The following is a 17,922-nucleotide window of genomic DNA, read 5'->3' on the forward strand; positions in this document are numbered from 1 at the left end:
CCCAGGTAAAAGCGATAAGGAAGGCCTTCCCTTCTTCTCCGTCCAAGAAGATACAACTGTGAAAGAGCCCGAGGTAGGACCACAAAGAGAAGAAGAACGGAGAGAGAAGAAAGAGAAAGATCATAATGAAAAGAAGGACGGGGAAAAGAAACAGGAAGAAGAAGAAGGGCAGGGCGATAAGGATAGAAACATCCCATCAAAGATCGAAAAGGGAAAGGAAAACGAAGGCGACCTTTCAGCTTTTTCACATGGTGTGCATGCAAGCAAAGATTCAACGTCTCTTGAAGATCTCCCGAGAGGAGTGGTCGAGGCTCGCATTCAATCGAGAAGAAATATCCGAGTAAGTCAATCTCCATGTCTCTCTGCCTTAGAATCCACTTCCTCTCTCTCTCCAAGTAGTCATGCCCAGGAACGTACTAATTTTTCTCCTCATTCACCCTCCTCCATCCACCTCTCCTCTCGCACTTTCGCGCACTACACGGCTTTTCTATCAGCATCTATCTATCTTCTATCCATCTTTCTGTAATCTACTTATCTGTCTTTATCTATCTATCTTTGATCTGTCTATCTATCTACCTAATTATTTATCTTTAGTCTATCCACCTATCTATCTTTAATCTATCTATCTACCTAATTATTTATCTTTAGTCTACCCATCTATCTAGCACTAAGCTGTGACTGGGCTTCTGCGAGAGGGAGAATGGCCGATTCATGTGGAGTGATGAGAGGGAGGGCTCCTTTTTATTTTCTTATCGAAACGTGAAAAGCTTAGCAGTACTGATAGGTCTCTATGATATCTATCTATCTATCTACATATGCATCTCTCTTCATATCTGCAGACATATATACATATAGTGCGTTTCTGATCTGTATATCATGTGTCTTGTGCTATACATCTGTATATACGTGTATATATAGGATAGACATATAGCATAGGCAGCCGCTCTTTCTTTTATCTAGATCTTCCGTAGACAGATAGACAGACAGACAGACAGACAGAGTGGGAGAGAGAGAAGGAGAGTGAGAATTTCTTCTTCTTCTTCCTGTCCACTTTTTCGCATGCCCCTTGACACTTGTCTCAAACTCTTTTCTTTCTTCTTCATTCTATTTCTTTTTCTTTCTGTGCGCAATGCCTTCTTTCCTTCAGAGAACGCGATGCTTCTTCTCTCTTATCCATCGCATTCGGAGGACGACACCAAGAAGTCGATCTCCATCTTGTCTTCTTAATCTCTCTTCTTCTTCTTCCTCTTTCTCTTTTCATTCTCTCTCTCATGTGTATCCTTCGTCATCTTTCTCTCCTTGCGATTCTTTGGACTTTTTCCGAGAAGATGAAGAGCAGACAGCTTACTTCTCCGATAGCGCTCTACCACACAGTCTTCGATCTTATGGCTCCTCTCTCTTTGCGAGATGCTGCCTTTCGTCACAATTCTCAGATCCTACCTCTTCTTCTTCTCTGTATACATCTACAGGAGACATGTCTTCTCCTTCGTCTTCTTTCCTATCTTCTTCGGCCTCTTCTCATGGAGAATATGAGAGGAGAGAAGAAAGAAGTGCTAACTCATTACAAAGAAGAAGAGGAGAAAGAAGAAGAAGAGTGGTGCCACTAGTCAGATCCGTAGAGGTCGATATCTCGTTCAGTCATGAAGTGTGTCTCCACAACACAAGGCTATTGAGGACATACTCCGGATGCTTCGGAGAGGAGATTCAACTCCTCTTTCGCCTTGTTAAACACTGGGCGAAACAGAGAAAAATCAAGTAAGAAAGACACCATGGGAAGAAGTAGCAAGGAGAAAGAAAGAATGAAAGAAAGAGGACAACAGAAGTAGATAGAGAAGTCTATAGATAAAGAGATGAGAGAGAAATGGGGAAGACGTGGGAGAGGGAGAGACTTAAGTGGTGTCGTGAGTATGAGGAAGTTAAGAAAGAGAAAGGATGAAGGGAAGAGATAAGCAAGAAGGGTTAAGAAGGAATGAAAGTAAGAGATGCGAAGAAAGGATATGGTAGCGAAAGTAGAAGAAGAGAAGTGGCTCCCTGTGTGTCTTTTTCTGTGATGTATGTGAGAGACGTCTACTGGGTAGGAGGTGAGCTTTGTGTATTCTATAGGTTAGAAGTAGAGATTATTTCATGGGTATAAGACATGGCAAGAGGCATAAAGAAGAAGAGGAAGCTCTTGATACCGAGGAAAGAGAAAGAAGAAACATAGCCCAACATAGACATCTACACCATACATACATCAGTCAGCACATACGCTATCCATTAGTATAGACTCACAAATATCTCTGTCTACTATATATCTTCAAACGATTCATCTATCTATCTTTAATCTATCTATCTTTAATCTATCTATCTATCTATCTTTAATTCGTCTATTTATCTTCAGTCTATCTATCTATGTATCTCTCGTGATCTATCTAGCTGTCTACACTATATCTGGTCACCCTGCAGCAACAGAGGTATGTCCTCCTTTGCATGTGTTTAATGAGACTTTCCATCATGCAACTTCGAAATCCCTCTCTAGTCTACTAGAGGGACCTCCCATCTAACATACACACCTCGACACATACACATCTACATATATAGACATGTACGTACGTATACATATTCATCAATCCTCACACATCTTCATCTATATATCACGTTCGCCTACATACAAAGCACCTGCTGTATGGACAGGTCTAAGTCCACCTGTCTTAATGCGTAGGTGCTAAACACGGTTTAGGAGCCCTCACCCCTCGGTCGTAGGTCTTCGGTTAGATCAGAGAGAAGAAAGCAGACAAAAGAGAGAAGACGAGGGAGACTCATCAAGCCTTCTTCATAGACGATTCTCCACTCCCTTTGCTTTCGAGACAAGCAGATTCTATAGTAAACACCTCCAGACTTTTTCTCTCGCAGCATCACCATTCACCTTTGAACTTTCGGCTTATATTCGAGAGGAGCCTCTTTGCAGGAGCGCAATACACGCGAGAGATGCCAAAAGAGAAAAAAGAGAGAGAAATGTGATTCTTCTGTTTCATCTGATATCTCCCTGTTCTTCTTTTCTTCTTTTTCATCCTTTTTCAGTGACGCTTATCGAGGTCTATTGTCGAGTTACGCCTGGCTCCTTCTTTGTATCTTTCATCTTCAACATACTCTCTCCCACTCTTCTTCTTCTTCTAGCTCCCCCCTGATTCCCCAGTTCGTTGGTAGCTCTTCTCTTTTACAAGGGACATGGCCGTCTCTTCGTTATCTCTATGAAGCTTTAGAGAATCCATCGGTTCTTCCTCTACTCCCAAATCTGCAGAAACCTTCTCCCCAAGCTATTTTACTGCAGAAGACTTTCTTTGCCTCTCCAGAGAAGATGAACTCCCCCAAGAATTCCTCTAGGAACTCGCCCCCCCCATCTTCATCCTCTACTCTCATTCCTAGCAGTTCCACAATGGGGACTGCAGATACACTTCAGTCGGAGACACCCTCTTCTTCTTCTTGCTCTAAGATCATCTCTCAGACCATCGATTCTTCTTCTTCTTCCCTTGTTAAGAAAGATGGTGTCAAGGGAGGTGAGAGAGACGGAGAGAAGAGGAGTGACGAAGAGAAGAAGGCGGAGATTCTTCCTAGCGATGATATGAAGACCCCTTCAAAACACGCGAGTCTTGAACTGACTCTAGAAATCTCGAAGGCCGCTGGCTATGACGTGAGTCTAGAGGATGGGGTATTTGTAGATGACGCCTATCATAATGTGAGGTTCTTTCATCCTATCTTAGGGTGGAACGTACGTCTCTCGTCTACAGCTATGATCCCGCGGAGACAGATCTTGCTACAGAGATCAAAAAGAGACGACGAGAAAGAGAGTGAAGGTGGTGGTTCTGCTACATTTCCCGATAAAGAAGAAGGAAGAAGAGAAGCCAAAGGGACGAAAGAGAAGGAAGAAGAAGAAAAGAAAGTGAAGTCAGTGACAGATGCTGAGGGGGGGGGTTGTGTAGGAAAGACGTCTTTCTCATGGCCGGAAGAAGATCTTTCTCTGACAGACGAGGATTATGCTCGCCGTGTTCTCTCTTCAAATCAGACTTGCTATTCTTCTTCTTTTTCTTTTTCTGCTTCTCCTCCTCTTCACTTCTTCTCTGCACTTTCTTGTAGGTTTCCTCCTTCTTCGAAAGGGAGAAGAACAGATGCAGAGGCCTTCTCAAGAAGAAGTAAAGAAGACGAAGAAGAAGTTCGATGTATTGGAGGAGATTTGTATTTGACGCCTTCAGAGATGAGCCATTTCATAGAAGTGAGATACCATCTCTTGAATGACTCTAAACCGAGAGATCTTCTTCTTCTCCCTCTTCTTCAGTCTCCTCCACCTGGGCAGCTCTCTCTGCAGCGCCTCCAATGGCCTGTCTCATACAGACAACTCGATGATCTCCTTATCAACTCGAAGTTCAAGACGTGGAGAGATTGTCTCCATCGACGTTATCTTACCACTCTCAGTTCGTGGTGTCTCCTCAATCCTTCTTCTTCTTCTCTTCATTCCATGGTGCAGGGTGGGCGGTCTCCTTTTCAAACAGAGAAAGATGTAGAGAGAAGAAAGCAAGAGAGAGAAAGAAACGACAAGAAGATTTCAAGAAAGGATGGAACGCCCTTGCAGGGGATGTATGATGACGATGAGGAGAGAAGGCATCTTCATGTAAGAGTTGAAAAGAAGGAGAAGAAAGACCAGCAGAAAGAGGCCATAAACCCCAAGAATTGCCTCTCACTAGTTGATCTTGTCGAATCGTTCTTCAGGTAGGTCTACGGACGCATGACTCTGCGGTGTCTCTTGTCTCTTCTCTTCACTTCATTTCTCATTTCGTCTCTTATTTTCTCTCCACTCTCTCGACCTCTCTTCTGTGGATCTTTCACGGGCTCTCCGTTTTAATTTAGCCTTAACTTCTTCATCTTCATGCGGGGTCACTGGAGTTTCAAAGAGCACTCGATCTATTTCTCTTTTTTCCTTTCGCTTTCTCAGTCTCGCTTCTCACACACACGCGGGCAAACACTAGGATGACATATATATATATATATATCTCTGTCTCTGTCTCTACATCATACGTCTGTCATGCACTATCTATGTATCTATCCTTTATCTATCTATCTATCTTTAGATAGATAATGGATAGATACTATCTTTGATCTATCTATCTATCTCAGACCCCGTGTCAAAAATGCGTCTCTCAGTATATCTAGACCTTCCGTTGTATGTATTTAAACACCTATAGATGGCTGGATACAGATACATGCTTAAATTAATAATCTTGTCCGTATGTATCTATATCTGTCTGTGTATCTAGGTGGGGGTACGTATTCTCTCTCTTTATATAGATATGTGTATAGTTACATCTCCTTCTATAGGTGGACCTGCTGTTGCCTCTGTAAGTCCTCAAGCTTACTCACGTCGATGGTCTTTCATAGCTCGATGAGAAAGCTTCTCTCCTATAGTCTGTATGCTCTATCTCTCTACATATGCACAGATATCAACCTGTTGTGGTCCACTTCTTCTGTACACGTATGTGTATATGCCTACATATGTATACCCGCATACATGTACATCTTTTTTGTATAGAGAGGCATGTGTATGGATAGGTGTGTATGTAGCTTGTATCTGAGGGAAGATCTAAGGGTGAGAGAGAGAGAGAGGGTGTGTATCTTAGGGAAGCACAAGATACCGACCCACCAGCCAGATAGGTGTCTCTCCCTAATACACAACAAACAACAAAACTTTCTTTATTTCTTTCTCACTCTTTCTTATCTCTTTCTTTCTTCTCTTTCTTTCTTATGTTATGCTCGTTGCGTGACCTCTTTCTCTTTTTCTTGTTTTGGGGGAAGGTATTATACTCTTCAGTTCAACGCTTTTCAAGATATAATCGACATAAGGAGACTTCCTCTACCTCCTTTAGCAAAGACGGAGTACTTTTCCATTCCCTTGCCATCCGCCGCAGAGCTCTCCCGGGGTGCCAACACATGTGCTACAAGGAGTTCAACAGAGGAACAAAAGAGAGAGAAGAAGCGCCTCAAGGCGAAGAGAAAGAGAGAGAGAAAGAGGGCGAAAGAACTTGCTTCTTTAAGAGCGAGGAATGGAGATCAAGACACCCTTACGACGGCGTGGATGAATCCAGAGAAGAGGCAACAGGAAGGAGAAGAAGAGAAGGACATCGACGATGAGGAAGAAGAGACAATGGAAGCAGGAGAAACGGATGAAGAGACGGGAGGAGGAGGAGGAGGAGGAGAAGAGGAAGATGAAAGAGAGAAGAAGATTGAGAAAGAGCACGAGAAAGAAAAAGAAGTTTTGGGAAGTCAAGAAGTCCCTCTGAATGACGAGTGCGAAGAAGAGAATGAAGAAGAGAAGGAACAAGGCAATGTAGAAGAAGAAGAAGAGACGGAAAAGATAGAAGGAGATCCGCCAAAGGAAGCAGTTGGAGGAGGAGGAGGAGAAGAAGAAGTTCTAGCAGAAGAAGGGGGGGGGACAGTTGCTGATCTTCACCCTCGTAGTGTGGACTGGCTTTATCGCAGACGATTTCTCGCCATACAGGATCCCTTCGAATCTCATCGGACTCTCGGTATGCCTACCCCCTATTATCTCCAGACACTTCCAAGTGCATAAACTAATTCTACCGCCTTCTCTTCTGCCACGCCGATCTCGTCTTTTTATGTCCTTTCTTTCACTCTTTCTTTCTCAACCCCCTCATCTCATTTTCTTCTNNCACGAGAAAGAAAAGAAAAGATTTATCGACGCCATGTGTCGACGATAGGAAAGAAGAGACAAAAAAGTACAGGGAGAAACTCCTCCTTCTTCACTCTTCCAACAAAGATAAAGAAAGAAAGAGACAGAATACAAGGGTGAAGAAGAGAATAGACACATGATCCTTTCTTTCTATTGTTAGTCGTCAGCAAGGAAGAAAGAAGACATCTAGCTAGCTATCTAGCTATCTAGCTAGCTATCTATAAGTATGTAGATATATATCATCCTTACACACGCTCTTACAGTGACCTCTCCCGTACATGACAGGAGACTTATGCAATTCTTCAGAGGACGAGAAAGAACGCAAAGAAGGAAAGATAAAAAGAAACAGAAAAGAGAAGGAGCCTGCCATGTAAGAAAGCAAAGAGAAACGGAAGAAGAAAGGAGAAAATTTCTTTTGTGTGAGATGGAAAACGTACGGCAAGATCGTCAGTAAGATTCTCGTCTTCATCTTCTCTCCTCTTGTCTTCTTCTTCTGTAGGGGAGTCCCTTCTTCCTTCCCCAGGTGTATGTACACCTGGCACAGTCATCGCCATTCTTCTTCTACTTCACTTCTCGTCAAGAAAAATCAAGAAAGAGGCTCAATAGAAACTTTCTTCTTCTTGCATCTTACGACTTCTCTTTCTTCTCCTCTTCGCAAAGACCCAACGTAAGATACGAAGAAGATGGAGACACACAGATAAAGACGACGGCCACGAAGAAGACCCAAAAGATGAAGAATGAGAGAAGTCCAGCAGAAGGGGAGAGGAAAGAAAAACTTCCTTGTGAAAGGAAGAGAAAGAGAGAGAGATCAATCTTTTACAAGGTGAGTGAAGAGAGAAGTCCACGAGTGTGAAGAGACGACAGGAGAACGAAAGCGAAAAGAAGAAGAAGAGGGAAGAAAGAGCGTTAGAGATATGTGAAGGAGCTTTCGTTCTTAGAAGAGAGAGAAAGACTTTTCTTTCGGTGTGCTGGATTGTGAACGGATCGAAAGAAAAAGAGGAGAAGAAGAGAGACTGGAGTGGTAAAGACAAGAAAGAGAGAAAGGTAGGACGAGGCTGTGGAGAGAAAAGAAGGGGAAGAAAGGAAGAGGAACGAGGGGAGCTTTTCAAGAAGATGAAGCACTGACTGAGAAGATAGGAAGATCTTCTTTGCTCACGAGCTACATCTTTTCTTGTCTTACTGGCCGTTGTGCTTCGCATGCAGTGTTTTTTCCTTACATGCATGCATGCAAACGGTCCCTTTGAAGTGTATGTACACCAGCAGATTCTACGGCCAGCAGACTGCGTCTCCAAACCCTCCCAAAACGCTTGAATGGAGTTGCAGTCTAGAAGATAGTGGCACAAACTCCTGGATCTTCTTCCCTTTTAGCTCTTTTCTTCACCTTCTCTTTTCCTTCGGGTTCACACTTTATAGATGCATGGGAGACGGACAGCTTATCATCTTGCCAGAAGATACACATACATGCACATATGTCCCTGTATATCTCTCTGTACATATAAATAGATATATGTATATAGATACATCTGTGCACAGATATACATATATAGCAAGATACGTATTTGTATAGATATATGTATGTAGGTATAGGCATGTATGTGTGTATACATATAGTGCATGCACATATGCCTAGAGGCGCGCTGTATCCGTAGAGGTGTATGTGTACGGGATGACGTAAGAAGAATGCCTGCTTATAATACGACTAATTCTCTACAGTCTTTGACCAGAGAAAAAAGAAGAATGAAAGCAGGAAAGGAGAGAATTAGAAGAAGATTGGAGGTATCTTTTCTTTGCTTGCAAAGACACAGAGGCTTCCCCTCTCACTAAAGAAGTGTAGTGTATCTCTACGCCGTAAGTATGTTAAGTCTCTGTGGGAAAGACTTGAAGAAGAAAGGTGGATAGGAGATAATCTAACTCTCTTAAGAATCTGGACGTCTTCTCTCCTTCCTCTCTCGCCTAGTAGAACTTCTCTATAGAGAGGAAATCCTACAGAAGTCAGCATACATCATTAATCGTCGATCTGTCTATCTATCTATCTCCACATGTCTCTACCCATGTGCTTGTATCTTCCTGCTCTCTCTACATACAGATATCCAGCTGAGGTGTACATACACTACCAAAACGACCGCGGGGGTGTTTCGCTCTCCAAGGATGGTCAGAAAGGATACACAGGAAGGATGAAGAAGAGAGACTTTTTAGTATGTCTATCTCTAGTGCAATCGCTATAGAGCTTCCTCTCTGTGCCTATGGATGACCGCTAAAATGTTGCGGCATGCAGAAAAGAAAGAGAGAAGAGACGTAATTCTCTCCCTGACATTTCTATCTTTCTTCCTTCCTGAGTCTACTGGATCGTTTAACTTCTTCTTGGTCTTTCCTTGTCTCTTCTAAAAGAAAGGAACCTCCCTTCAAAGAAACACACCTTCTCAATAGAAGAAGAAGAAGAAAGGGAGAGAGAGTGGAATTGAGAGGGAGAGAAGCAAAAAGAAAAAGGAAGAAAGAGAGTGGCAACTACAACCATTTTCGTGTCTTTCTTTCTTTCTTTCTCCTTTCATACAATGGGAGATAAATACTTCCACATCTCTATACCTACATAGATTTATACAAGTGTATTTACACATAAGTAGAGTGTAGAAATACAGAGGGGTTCATACAGCAAAGAGCGATAAGCAGCTAGTGTGAGAGAGAGAGAGAGAGCCATCGATACCTACATAGCTACGTCAAGATAAGAATTGGGTCTTAGCTTAAAAGAAAAATACATACGATAGACATACATAAAGAGACAGAGAAAGAGAGATAGATAGATGAATCGAGACTGACGTCTTGCCAAGGTGAATGTAGTACATATATATATATATATGTATGAATGTATGTATGTGTGTATGTATGTATAAACTCAGCTTTTGTCTCTCTCTGCAGAAAGGCTGCGACATGTATATAGAGATAGATGGCGAGGTATATCTATCTTTAATCTGTCTATCTTCAATCTATGCCTATGTGGCGGGAAGGGCCGTCTGTGTATGCATGTGTATGGATGACTTTTGATAAGTGGACGTCCTAGTGAAGATGAAGTGTATGGCACATCTTCCCCTCTATGTATTCTAGCAATGTACGAGGAGGAACTGCAGGTGTGGTAGTAGTTTAAAGAAATAAAAAGAAGAAGAGGAAGAAAAGACATGCTACTGCTTCTGCTTCCTTCTCCTCCTCCTCGTCGACTCTTCTTCTTTCCGCATCTATCGACCAGAAGAAGAAGAAGAAAGAACCTTTCTTTCTTTCTCTGTCTTTCTTCTTTGATCTTTCTGACTTCTGCTGACGCTTGATGTACTTGATCCAGAAGAAAAGAAAGAAAGGCATTCTTTCTCCTTCTCTTTTTTCTTCTCTTTCTTTACTCCATGGCTGAGTGTGTACATACACTTGACAAGAGCCAAACGTCTCCTACAAGATGTCGACCTTCTTTACGTTATGAGGCACAAAGCAGATTTTTGACTTTCTCCTCTTTTCTTTTCTCCCTCCTGGTGAAGAAGAAGAGAAGAAGAAGAAAGATCTTCCGTTTTGTCTCCTTTCTTCTAAACAAGACGATGAGAGACTATTGAAAGAGTTTGATCGAGAGAGAAGATCCACTCCATACAACGAAGAAGAAACAGCAGCAGATAAAGCTGCAGAAGATAAGGAGAGAAAAAGAAAGATGAAAAATGAAATATCTAGACAGAGAGAAATAGAAAGATAGACACATAGATAAATAGATGAAGAAAGAGAGAAAGAAAGATACAAAGGTAGGTATAGATAGATAGATAGTCTAGGTACCCTTTTTCTTCTTAACCTCTCTTCTCTTTTCTTTGCCTTCTTCTTCTTCTTTTCTTGCTTTTCTTTGTCCTTGTCGTTCTTCTTCTTCCTCCTCCTGCCGATCGCCTTGTCGCGGTGCTGGGGAGCGTTGCACTAGTCCAAAAAGAAAAGACGAAAGAGAAGAAAGAACTGAGAGAGACAGAGAGAGAGAGCTCCCATTCAATCATTCATCTCTCTATCTCTCTATCATCCATCATTCATTCTTTTTGAAGGTGTTTCTTTTGTCTCTTCCTCCAATTCTTTCATTCTTTCTTTTGTGTGGATTCTCTCTTTCTTTCTTTCTTTTAGCTCTGATTTGACGGAAGAAGAAAGAGAAAGGAAGAGAAAAGGAGAGAGTAAAGAAGAAGGAGGAAATAACTTCCCGTCAGGTCATATTCCTCCATTCTTTCTTTCTTTCTTTTCGCTTTTACTTTCTTCTTTCTTTCTTTTATTCCTTGAACTAAAGAGATTTCGACAGATAGATAGATAGGTAGGTCAATCAATACTCTCTCTCTCTTTGCTTTTTGGACTGCTTTCGCAAGGGCAGATGAAGGTTTCTCCTTTCTCTTCTTCATTTCTTAGTAAGGAGAGAAAAAGAAGAAAAGGAGAAGAAGAGAGAAAGAAGAAGGAGAAGAAAAGAGCATAGAGAGAGAGAGAGAGACTGTCGTTACAGATGCTTCCTTTTCTCTTCCTTGTCTTGATAGTCAGACCGGAGAAGCTCCTTAGATATAGATGGATCGAGAGATAGATAGATAGATAGATACATCTTTCTTCTTCTTCTTCCTTTTCGTACTCTTTTTCATTTAGAATATGGTTCTTCCTCCTTCTTCTTTTCCTTCTTTCTTTTTCTCTTTCTATTTTTCTCTTTCTTAGCAACTCGCCAATCTATCTTGCGTCCTTTCTTTCTTCGTTCTCTCTCAAACAGCACCCCTCTCTCTTTTCTTTTCTTCTTCTCCCCGCCTTCTTCTTTCCTTGTCTTTCTCTCTCTCCCTTTTTCCCCCGTCGATCACTCTCTTCCTCCAAAGTAGTCCTTTCTCTTCTCTATCCCTTCATTCTTTTTTTTTTCTCCTCCCATCTACACCCCCATTTCTCTCTTCTCTCGAAATGCCACTTCCGACCGCTTCATCCTTATCTTCTTCCTCTTCTTCTTCTTCCTCTTCCGATCCTTCTCATTCTCTTCCACCTCCTTCCCCTGTCATAGAGTGTCTTGGCTTGAGCTATTCATACCACAATCCTTTTAGAAATCGCATCTCTACACGCATCGTCTCTTCTTCTTCTTCGCACCAGGAGGAGCAGTCGCAGCAGTCTCCTGAAGGCTCTTCAAGCGCCGCTGCTTATTCCAACGTCTCCAGAAGGAGAAGCAGAAGAAAAGAAGATGAAAATGAAAAAGAAGAGGAAGAAGAAGAGGAGGATTCGAGTAGGCTTCCTCTTTACCATATAGAGCCTCCAAGTGGAATGAGCTTAAGTACGGAATTTCTAGATTCTCTCGCCACTGCGGAAATCGCCGCGGGCTTCTCTCAAAGAAGAAGAGAAGAAGAAGAAGAGAGGACAAGGAGAGAAGAAGGAGAGAACAAAGAAGAGGAAGAGGAAGAAGAGTCGCAGGACGAGTATCAGTTGAAGAAGATTTCTTTAGAGATTCCTTGTGGCGCACGTGTGGTCGTCGTGGGGAGTAACGGAGCAGGCAAAAGCACTCTACTCAATATACTCGGAGGAAAAATGGTATACGAACATGCCTATACATAAATACTATATATATATATATATGCATGCATTGGTATAGATACATATATACATGTGTATACGTGTGTATAGGGATGGATGTATAGCGCGTGTAGACTGTGGCTGTGTTTGCGTACATGAGACATTTTAAGAGCATGTGGGGGGAGAAAGAAAAGAAGGAGTAGATAGAAAGGAAGAGAAGAAGTAGAAGAAGGGAAAGATGAAGGGTCAGACTCATAGAAGAAGAAGAAGATTAAGATCAAGAGTAGAGAGTGTCTGAAGCTATGTGTAGAGATTTTGTATGCAAAGCATTGCTTGTATATACATATGTATATATATATATACATATTTATATATATTTATATATATCTATATATGTATATATGCACATACATATAGATATATGTATGTGCATAGATGTATGTGTGTACATGTGTGTCTATATGTGCTGTGACGGAGTGGCTCTGCGACCAGAAATTCCCCACGAGACTTCACGCGCGCGTTTCTACAGACCTGTCTCGACGAATGAAGGGACCTTCTTCCTTTTCTTTTCAATGAAGATAATGATGGATGGCTTACTCCATTCATAAAGATTTACATTTATAGCTGTATTCTTGGTCTACATCTATGTATATATCTCGTCTATTTCGATGTGTATGTATGCATTAAGAGATTCTCCTGGCTATTAGTGTGAAGAATACATACTCTTCTTCTTTTGCTATTTCTATGGCAGGTCTTTCTCTCGGGTTCTGAACGTTAAGAGGGGCGTGTAGGAATATCGTGACTCCTCTCTCTGTCCTGGGGTGTATAGACACCGCAGACTCTGTCCGTTTACTCCCTTCTACTTCTGCCTCGTTAGAATCGATTTATAGATTTATTTCTTCATGTACACGTACATATACCTACATATACATATATATACATATACCTGCATACACATACATATACATATACCTGCATACACATACATATACATATACCTACATATACATATATATACATGTATAGATAGATATGTAGATAGATCTAGAGAGACAGGGCGAGAGATGTGACTCATGGGAGTTTCAGTCTTGTCCATACATGCGTAGTTTAGATCTATCTATCTTAAATCTATCGATATAGTATGGATTCATCCCCCCCTTTTCTTTCTACTATCTCCTTTATTTTTCTTTTTGTGCTGTGTCTAGCTAATTCCAGAAGGGAAGGTCTTTGTGTTGGGAAGGCCTGGATTCCACGACGTCACTTTAGGCAGAGAAGTCGCCTGTCTCAGCGAATGGTGGAAAGGAGGTACGCAATAGATACCCACCCGCTCTACATCTATCCTTATCTATTCATCTATCTATCTTCAATCTATCTATCTTTAATCTATTTATCTATCTATATATCTTTAATCGACCTGTCTATCTTTATCTATCTCCAATCTATCTTTAATCTATGTGTCTCTCTATCTTTAGCGTATATATCTTTCATATGTATTTTCTATCTATCTCCAACCTGTCTTTAGCCTGTGTATCTGTTTTGTTGACTCGTCTTCTCAGGTGTATGTACACTGCGTAGTTTGCATGCTGACGATCTGGGCTGTGATTTAGTTTTCATTTCTTTATTTTTCGGAAAAGGAGAATGCATGCAGAGATCCTCTTGTTTCTCTCTCAATCGATCAATCATCCTCTAAATAACCTCCTGATTTAATTCGAAAGACGCTTTTTCTTTCTTCTTCTTTTATCCTTCCTAACTCTCTTTCTTCCCAATGTACATGTCTTCATTCACTTGAACTTTCTTTCTCTTTCAACTTCTTCACCCTCTTTCTCATTCTCTCGTTCATCCACATCTCTCTCTCTTCTTATATCTGTCGTCTTTCCTTTCCTGCATTTTCTCTTCTTTCTCTTCTTTTCTTCTGCTTTGTGTTTTATTCCTTTGTTGCATGCACGATCAGACTTTTCACTCGATGTTCCTCTCTATGATCTCATTGGGCCTGTAATTGAGGAACATATACGAACAGTCCTCGCTTCTTCTTCTCCTTCTCCCTCTTCTTCTCCTTCTTCTTCTCCTTCTTCTTCCTCGTCTTATGTTCATCTCTTTCATGGGTCAGGTTTATATTCTCCTTCTCCTTGCTGTTCTTCTTCTTTCATCCATCCGCATTCCTCTTTCTCTTCTTCCTCCTGTGCGAGCGACGGTCTCCTTCTCAACGGACACGCCCCTCCCCCAAGAAAAGAAAAGGAGACGAGACAGATACCAGAAGAAGAAGGTGATGCGAAGCATTTCTCAAGAAGAAGAAGAAGAGGAAGAGACGGTCAAAAAGAAGGAGGAGGAGAAGAAGAGGAAGAGGAGGAGTGTCTAGTGAATCGTGTGAGGAGACTAGTTATTTTACTGGGGGTGGATGTCAGGTGGAGAATTGCCAGAATTAGCGACGGAGAGAGAAGGAGGTGTCAACTCTTAGCTGCTCTCTGTGAACGAAAGAAAATCTACATTCTAGATGAAGCGACAAGCGATCTTGATCTGGTATCGAGAGAAGGGCTTCTCAGGTAAGGGTGAAAAGACAAACAAGAGAGAAGAAGAAGAAGAAAGAAACATACGGGAATACTAGGAGAGAGAAAAGATGCGATCATCTCGAGAGATAGAAAGAAAGAATTTATCTACGAAGAGATACATGCAGAGAAAGAGAAGAGATAGAGGGATCAACGGTAGACGCAAATGAAAGACAGAAAAGAAAGAGAGAGACCAGAGTTTGCATAGTCAGCTCTCTATAGACATGCTTATATCTATCTAGATCTATCTGTGCCTGTCTCTCTCTCTCGATATGTATAGCCGCATGTCAGTAGTACATGTTGGTGCTGGGTAAGCTCCTTAGGTGGGAAACCTTCTCTATCGAGAGAGAGAGAGAGAGAGATAAGAATGAAGGACGTCTGTCTAGAGCTCCATCTCTCTCTATATATTTGTATATCTATATCCATATATATACATACATGTATGTGTGTATGTCGAGGTACGTAACATGGCGATCTCTCTCTGTCTCTCTCTCTATATATATGTCTATATATCTAGAGAGAGGGGGTGTTCATTGCATAGAGAGTAGCGGGCTTGTTTCTTCTGTTGATAGACAAGAATGTGTAGTAGGTACCATTCATTCATCCATCGTGGGTTGGTATGAGGAGTGCGGAAGAAGAGGAGCAGTCAAACTGAGGTGTATATACACCTGAATGAAGGAAAAATGACGCATGGTCGGCATTACTTTCATAGGTTTTCTATGCTTCGAAAACAGGAGCAGTTCCTCACTTCTTCGTCCATCCACTGGCTCTCTTTTCGTTTCCCCGAGAGAACTTCTTCTCTCTTTCTTCTTCGATTTCTTTCGATCTCCTTGGGGTGTGACTTTTCTTCTCCTTTTCTCTTCTTCTCTTTTTCTGATGGTCATGCGAAGAATCGGCATAGACACTCCCTTCATAGCCACCAGCTAGACTCTTCAACAGATGGCTTTTTTGCCCTTCCTCGATCTGCTTCATATCCCTTTGTTCCTCTCCTCATCTCATTTGTGTTCTTTCTCCTCGCTTTTCTTCTGTCTTCTGATCTCTCTCTAATCTGTCTCCATCTCTTCATTCTTCTTCATCTTATCCTTTCTCTTTCTTTCTTTCCTCCAGCCTAATCGCTTCCTTTTTTCTTTTTGGGTATGTGTAGGTTGTTGCTGCATGAGTCTGTGGATCTAGGGGCGACAGTGATCTACTCCACTCACATCTTTGACGGACTCGACCTCTGGGCCACGCACCTTCTCTACCTCAAAACAGGCCGCGTCAGGCTCTTCAAGCAACTCCATGAAATACAACAGTAAGCAGCTCTAAAAAGAGAAAAGAAAGAAAAGAAGAAGAGAGAGACGACAACAACACATGTAGACGGGGAGGTTCTAAAGAATCCATCATAGTCATGCGAGATAAGGAAGGACAGTAGCCGTTCATTCGATAGATGGAGAGATTAAAGATAGATAAAGATAGTGTATGCGAGCGTTTGAATGTATGTGTGTATCGTGTAGGTGCGTCTATATGTATCCTCACCTATATACATCTGTCATCTCTACATGTGTCGTCTACATCTATATTCACACGTGTATATGTTTGTTTTGCTTTGCTCTTCTATTGTGTGGAGTAGTGTGGAGTGTCGGGGTGTACATACAGAGAGATGAGAGACGAACAGAACTCCGGGCAAAACGTAGTCTATATCATGACATATCTATCCTCAAACACACATCTGTACATACATCTCCAGATATATGCATATCTCTATCTAGGTGTGTATCTATCTCTCTCTCCTTTAATACCGATCAATCAATCTACGTCGGATCGGGTGTCTCGAGTCCGTCTTGACAGAAGAAGTGAACTGTGCCCTTCACGTTAATGTGTTTCTTTCTTCCTTCACTTTTTCTTCCCACTTTTTCTTTCTTTCTTTCTTTTTCTTTTTCGGATTGCTGGTCTTTTTGCTTTGTGAGTTTAGGTTGGAGAAGTTGAAGAGAGAAGGAAAGCACTCGTCGCCTCTCTACAGTCTCGTGCGTCAGTGGCTGTTCGAAGAGAGACAGCACCTGCCTCAGCTACATACACTTCAACGTAAGGGACGGCAAAGAAGAACGAAGGAAAGAAAGAAGGAAAGAAGAGAAGAATGAGGAGAGGAAGGGGTGCATGCATGGATCGGCCAAGTGTATGCTGTCTGTCATGTCTTCTCGTCTCTTCTTTCTTTCTTTCTCGTTCTTTCTCTCTCTCGCGTTTCTTTCTTCTCTTCTTCCTCAAAGAGAAGAAAGCAAATCAAGGAGAAAGAGATCTCTATATACTCATGTAAATATCTATATATATACCTATACGCATGCATTTGTCTAGATATCTATATGCCGTTGCTGGTGACGTAGAGACACGTAGGTAAGAATTACATAGAGAGGGAGGGACAGACAAACCTACACATAAATACACAGAGAGGTCAAAGATACACAGACAGAATAAAGATAGATAAATAGATAGAGTTGAAGATTTGTCTATGAGAGGAAGAGTGGTGGTCTTCCATCATCGTGGAGATCTGCTTGAAGACGAGGAATCCGTTTCTTGTTCCTCTTCTTCTTTCTCTTCTCCTCGCCGCCCATGCATTTGAACTACCTTTCTCTCTTTTTCTCTCACTCTGTCTCACTCTTTCTTTTCTCTTACTCTCTCTTGCGTAGGGCTTTGTTTGCTTATTCATGTTGGAAAAGTGTCTTGAATTAGATCTTCATTTGTTTTCTTCTTTCCTACGAGTCTTCTTTCTTCTTTTTCTTCTTGTCTCTTCCGAGAGAGTTCGAGAAGATGAGAAGACTGAGAAAAAGACGACGATCAGATGAGAAGCCCCTCCCTACAGACACCTAGCGTAGTAGTCTACATCTCTATCTCTCCCTCTCTGTCTCTCTGCATGCGCATGCATTTTAAATCTTCTGCTGTATGTCAGACACTTGGGGATTTAGACTCATTCTCTCTCAAACATTTTCTGAAGAGATTCTTCTCACCCTTTTCTTTCTTTCTTTCCTGCTTTCTTGTCGATTGCATCTTCTTCCTTTTCTGTAGAACTCTACTAAATCCAAGACCATGAAGAAGAAGAAGAGGAGGAAGAAGAAGAAGAGGAAGAAGAAGAGGAAGAGGAAGAAGAGGAAGAGGATAGACAAAGAGCAAGTT

At 41.7% G+C, this 17,922-nt stretch overlaps 4 protein-coding genes across 4 annotated transcripts; 3 read left to right on the top strand and 1 right to left on the bottom strand.

Annotated features, from left to right (window-relative positions):
• Positions 1-31: 31 nt before the first annotated feature.
• Positions 32-6,203, top strand: CSUI_005654 (polynucleotide adenylyltransferase; the record flags this gene model as incomplete). The annotated part of the gene is made up of 4 exons (XM_068065824.1): positions 32-340; positions 1,148-1,755; positions 3,061-4,743; positions 5,824-6,203. Coding segments are annotated over 4 exons (2,979 nt in total), but the record flags the coding sequence as incomplete, so codon positions are not given.
• A 67-nt stretch (positions 6,204-6,270) lies between these two features.
• CSUI_005655 (uncharacterized protein) lies at positions 6,271-6,556 on the top strand (the record flags this gene model as incomplete). Its single annotated transcript, XM_068065825.1, has 1 exon — positions 6,271-6,556. A coding segment is annotated over one exon (285 nt), but the record flags the coding sequence as incomplete, so codon positions are not given.
• A 699-nt stretch (positions 6,557-7,255) lies between these two features.
• Positions 7,256-9,483, bottom strand: CSUI_005656 (uncharacterized protein). The gene has a single exon (XM_068065826.1). It carries the CDS (start codon positions 7,939-7,941, stop codon positions 7,318-7,320), a length of 624 nt encoding a protein of 207 aa, XP_067922200.1. The 5' UTR covers positions 7,942-9,483; the 3' UTR covers positions 7,256-7,317.
• A 1,104-nt stretch (positions 9,484-10,587) lies between these two features.
• CSUI_005657 (abc atp-binding domain-containing protein) lies at positions 10,588-17,855 on the top strand. The gene is made up of 6 exons (XM_068065827.1): positions 10,588-12,253; positions 13,441-13,540; positions 14,187-14,775; positions 15,923-16,069; positions 16,730-16,895; positions 17,815-17,855. The coding sequence occupies exons 1-5, from the start codon at positions 11,639-11,641 to the stop codon at positions 16,893-16,895; spliced, it is 1,617 nt and encodes a 538-aa protein (XP_067922201.1). The 5' UTR covers positions 10,588-11,638; the 3' UTR covers positions 17,815-17,855.
• The last annotated feature ends 67 nt before the right edge of the window (positions 17,856-17,922 follow it).

Source organism: Cystoisospora suis, assembly GCF_002600585.1.
Source record: "Cystoisospora suis strain Wien I chromosome Unknown contig_2740, whole genome shotgun sequence".
Lineage (NCBI taxonomy): Eukaryota > Apicomplexa > Conoidasida > Eucoccidiorida > Sarcocystidae > Cystoisospora > Cystoisospora suis.

Bases quoted from the DNA above. Each gene is read 5' to 3' on its own strand.
- CSUI_005656 (XM_068065826.1), bottom strand. From the start codon at position 7,941: ATGCATGTAAGGAAAAAACACTGCATGCGAAGCACAACGGCCAGTAAG.
- CSUI_005657 (XM_068065827.1), top strand. From the start codon at position 11,639: ATGCCACTTCCGACCGCTTCATCCTTATCTTCTTCCTCTTCTTCTTCT. The intron at 13,541-14,186 runs GTACGCAATAGA...ATGCACGATCAG, and splicing joins CAGCGAATGGTGGAAAGGAG to ACTTTTCACTCGATGTTCCT. The intron at 14,776-15,922 runs GTAAGGGTGAAA...GGGTATGTGTAG, and splicing joins TCGAGAGAAGGGCTTCTCAG to GTTGTTGCTGCATGAGTCTG.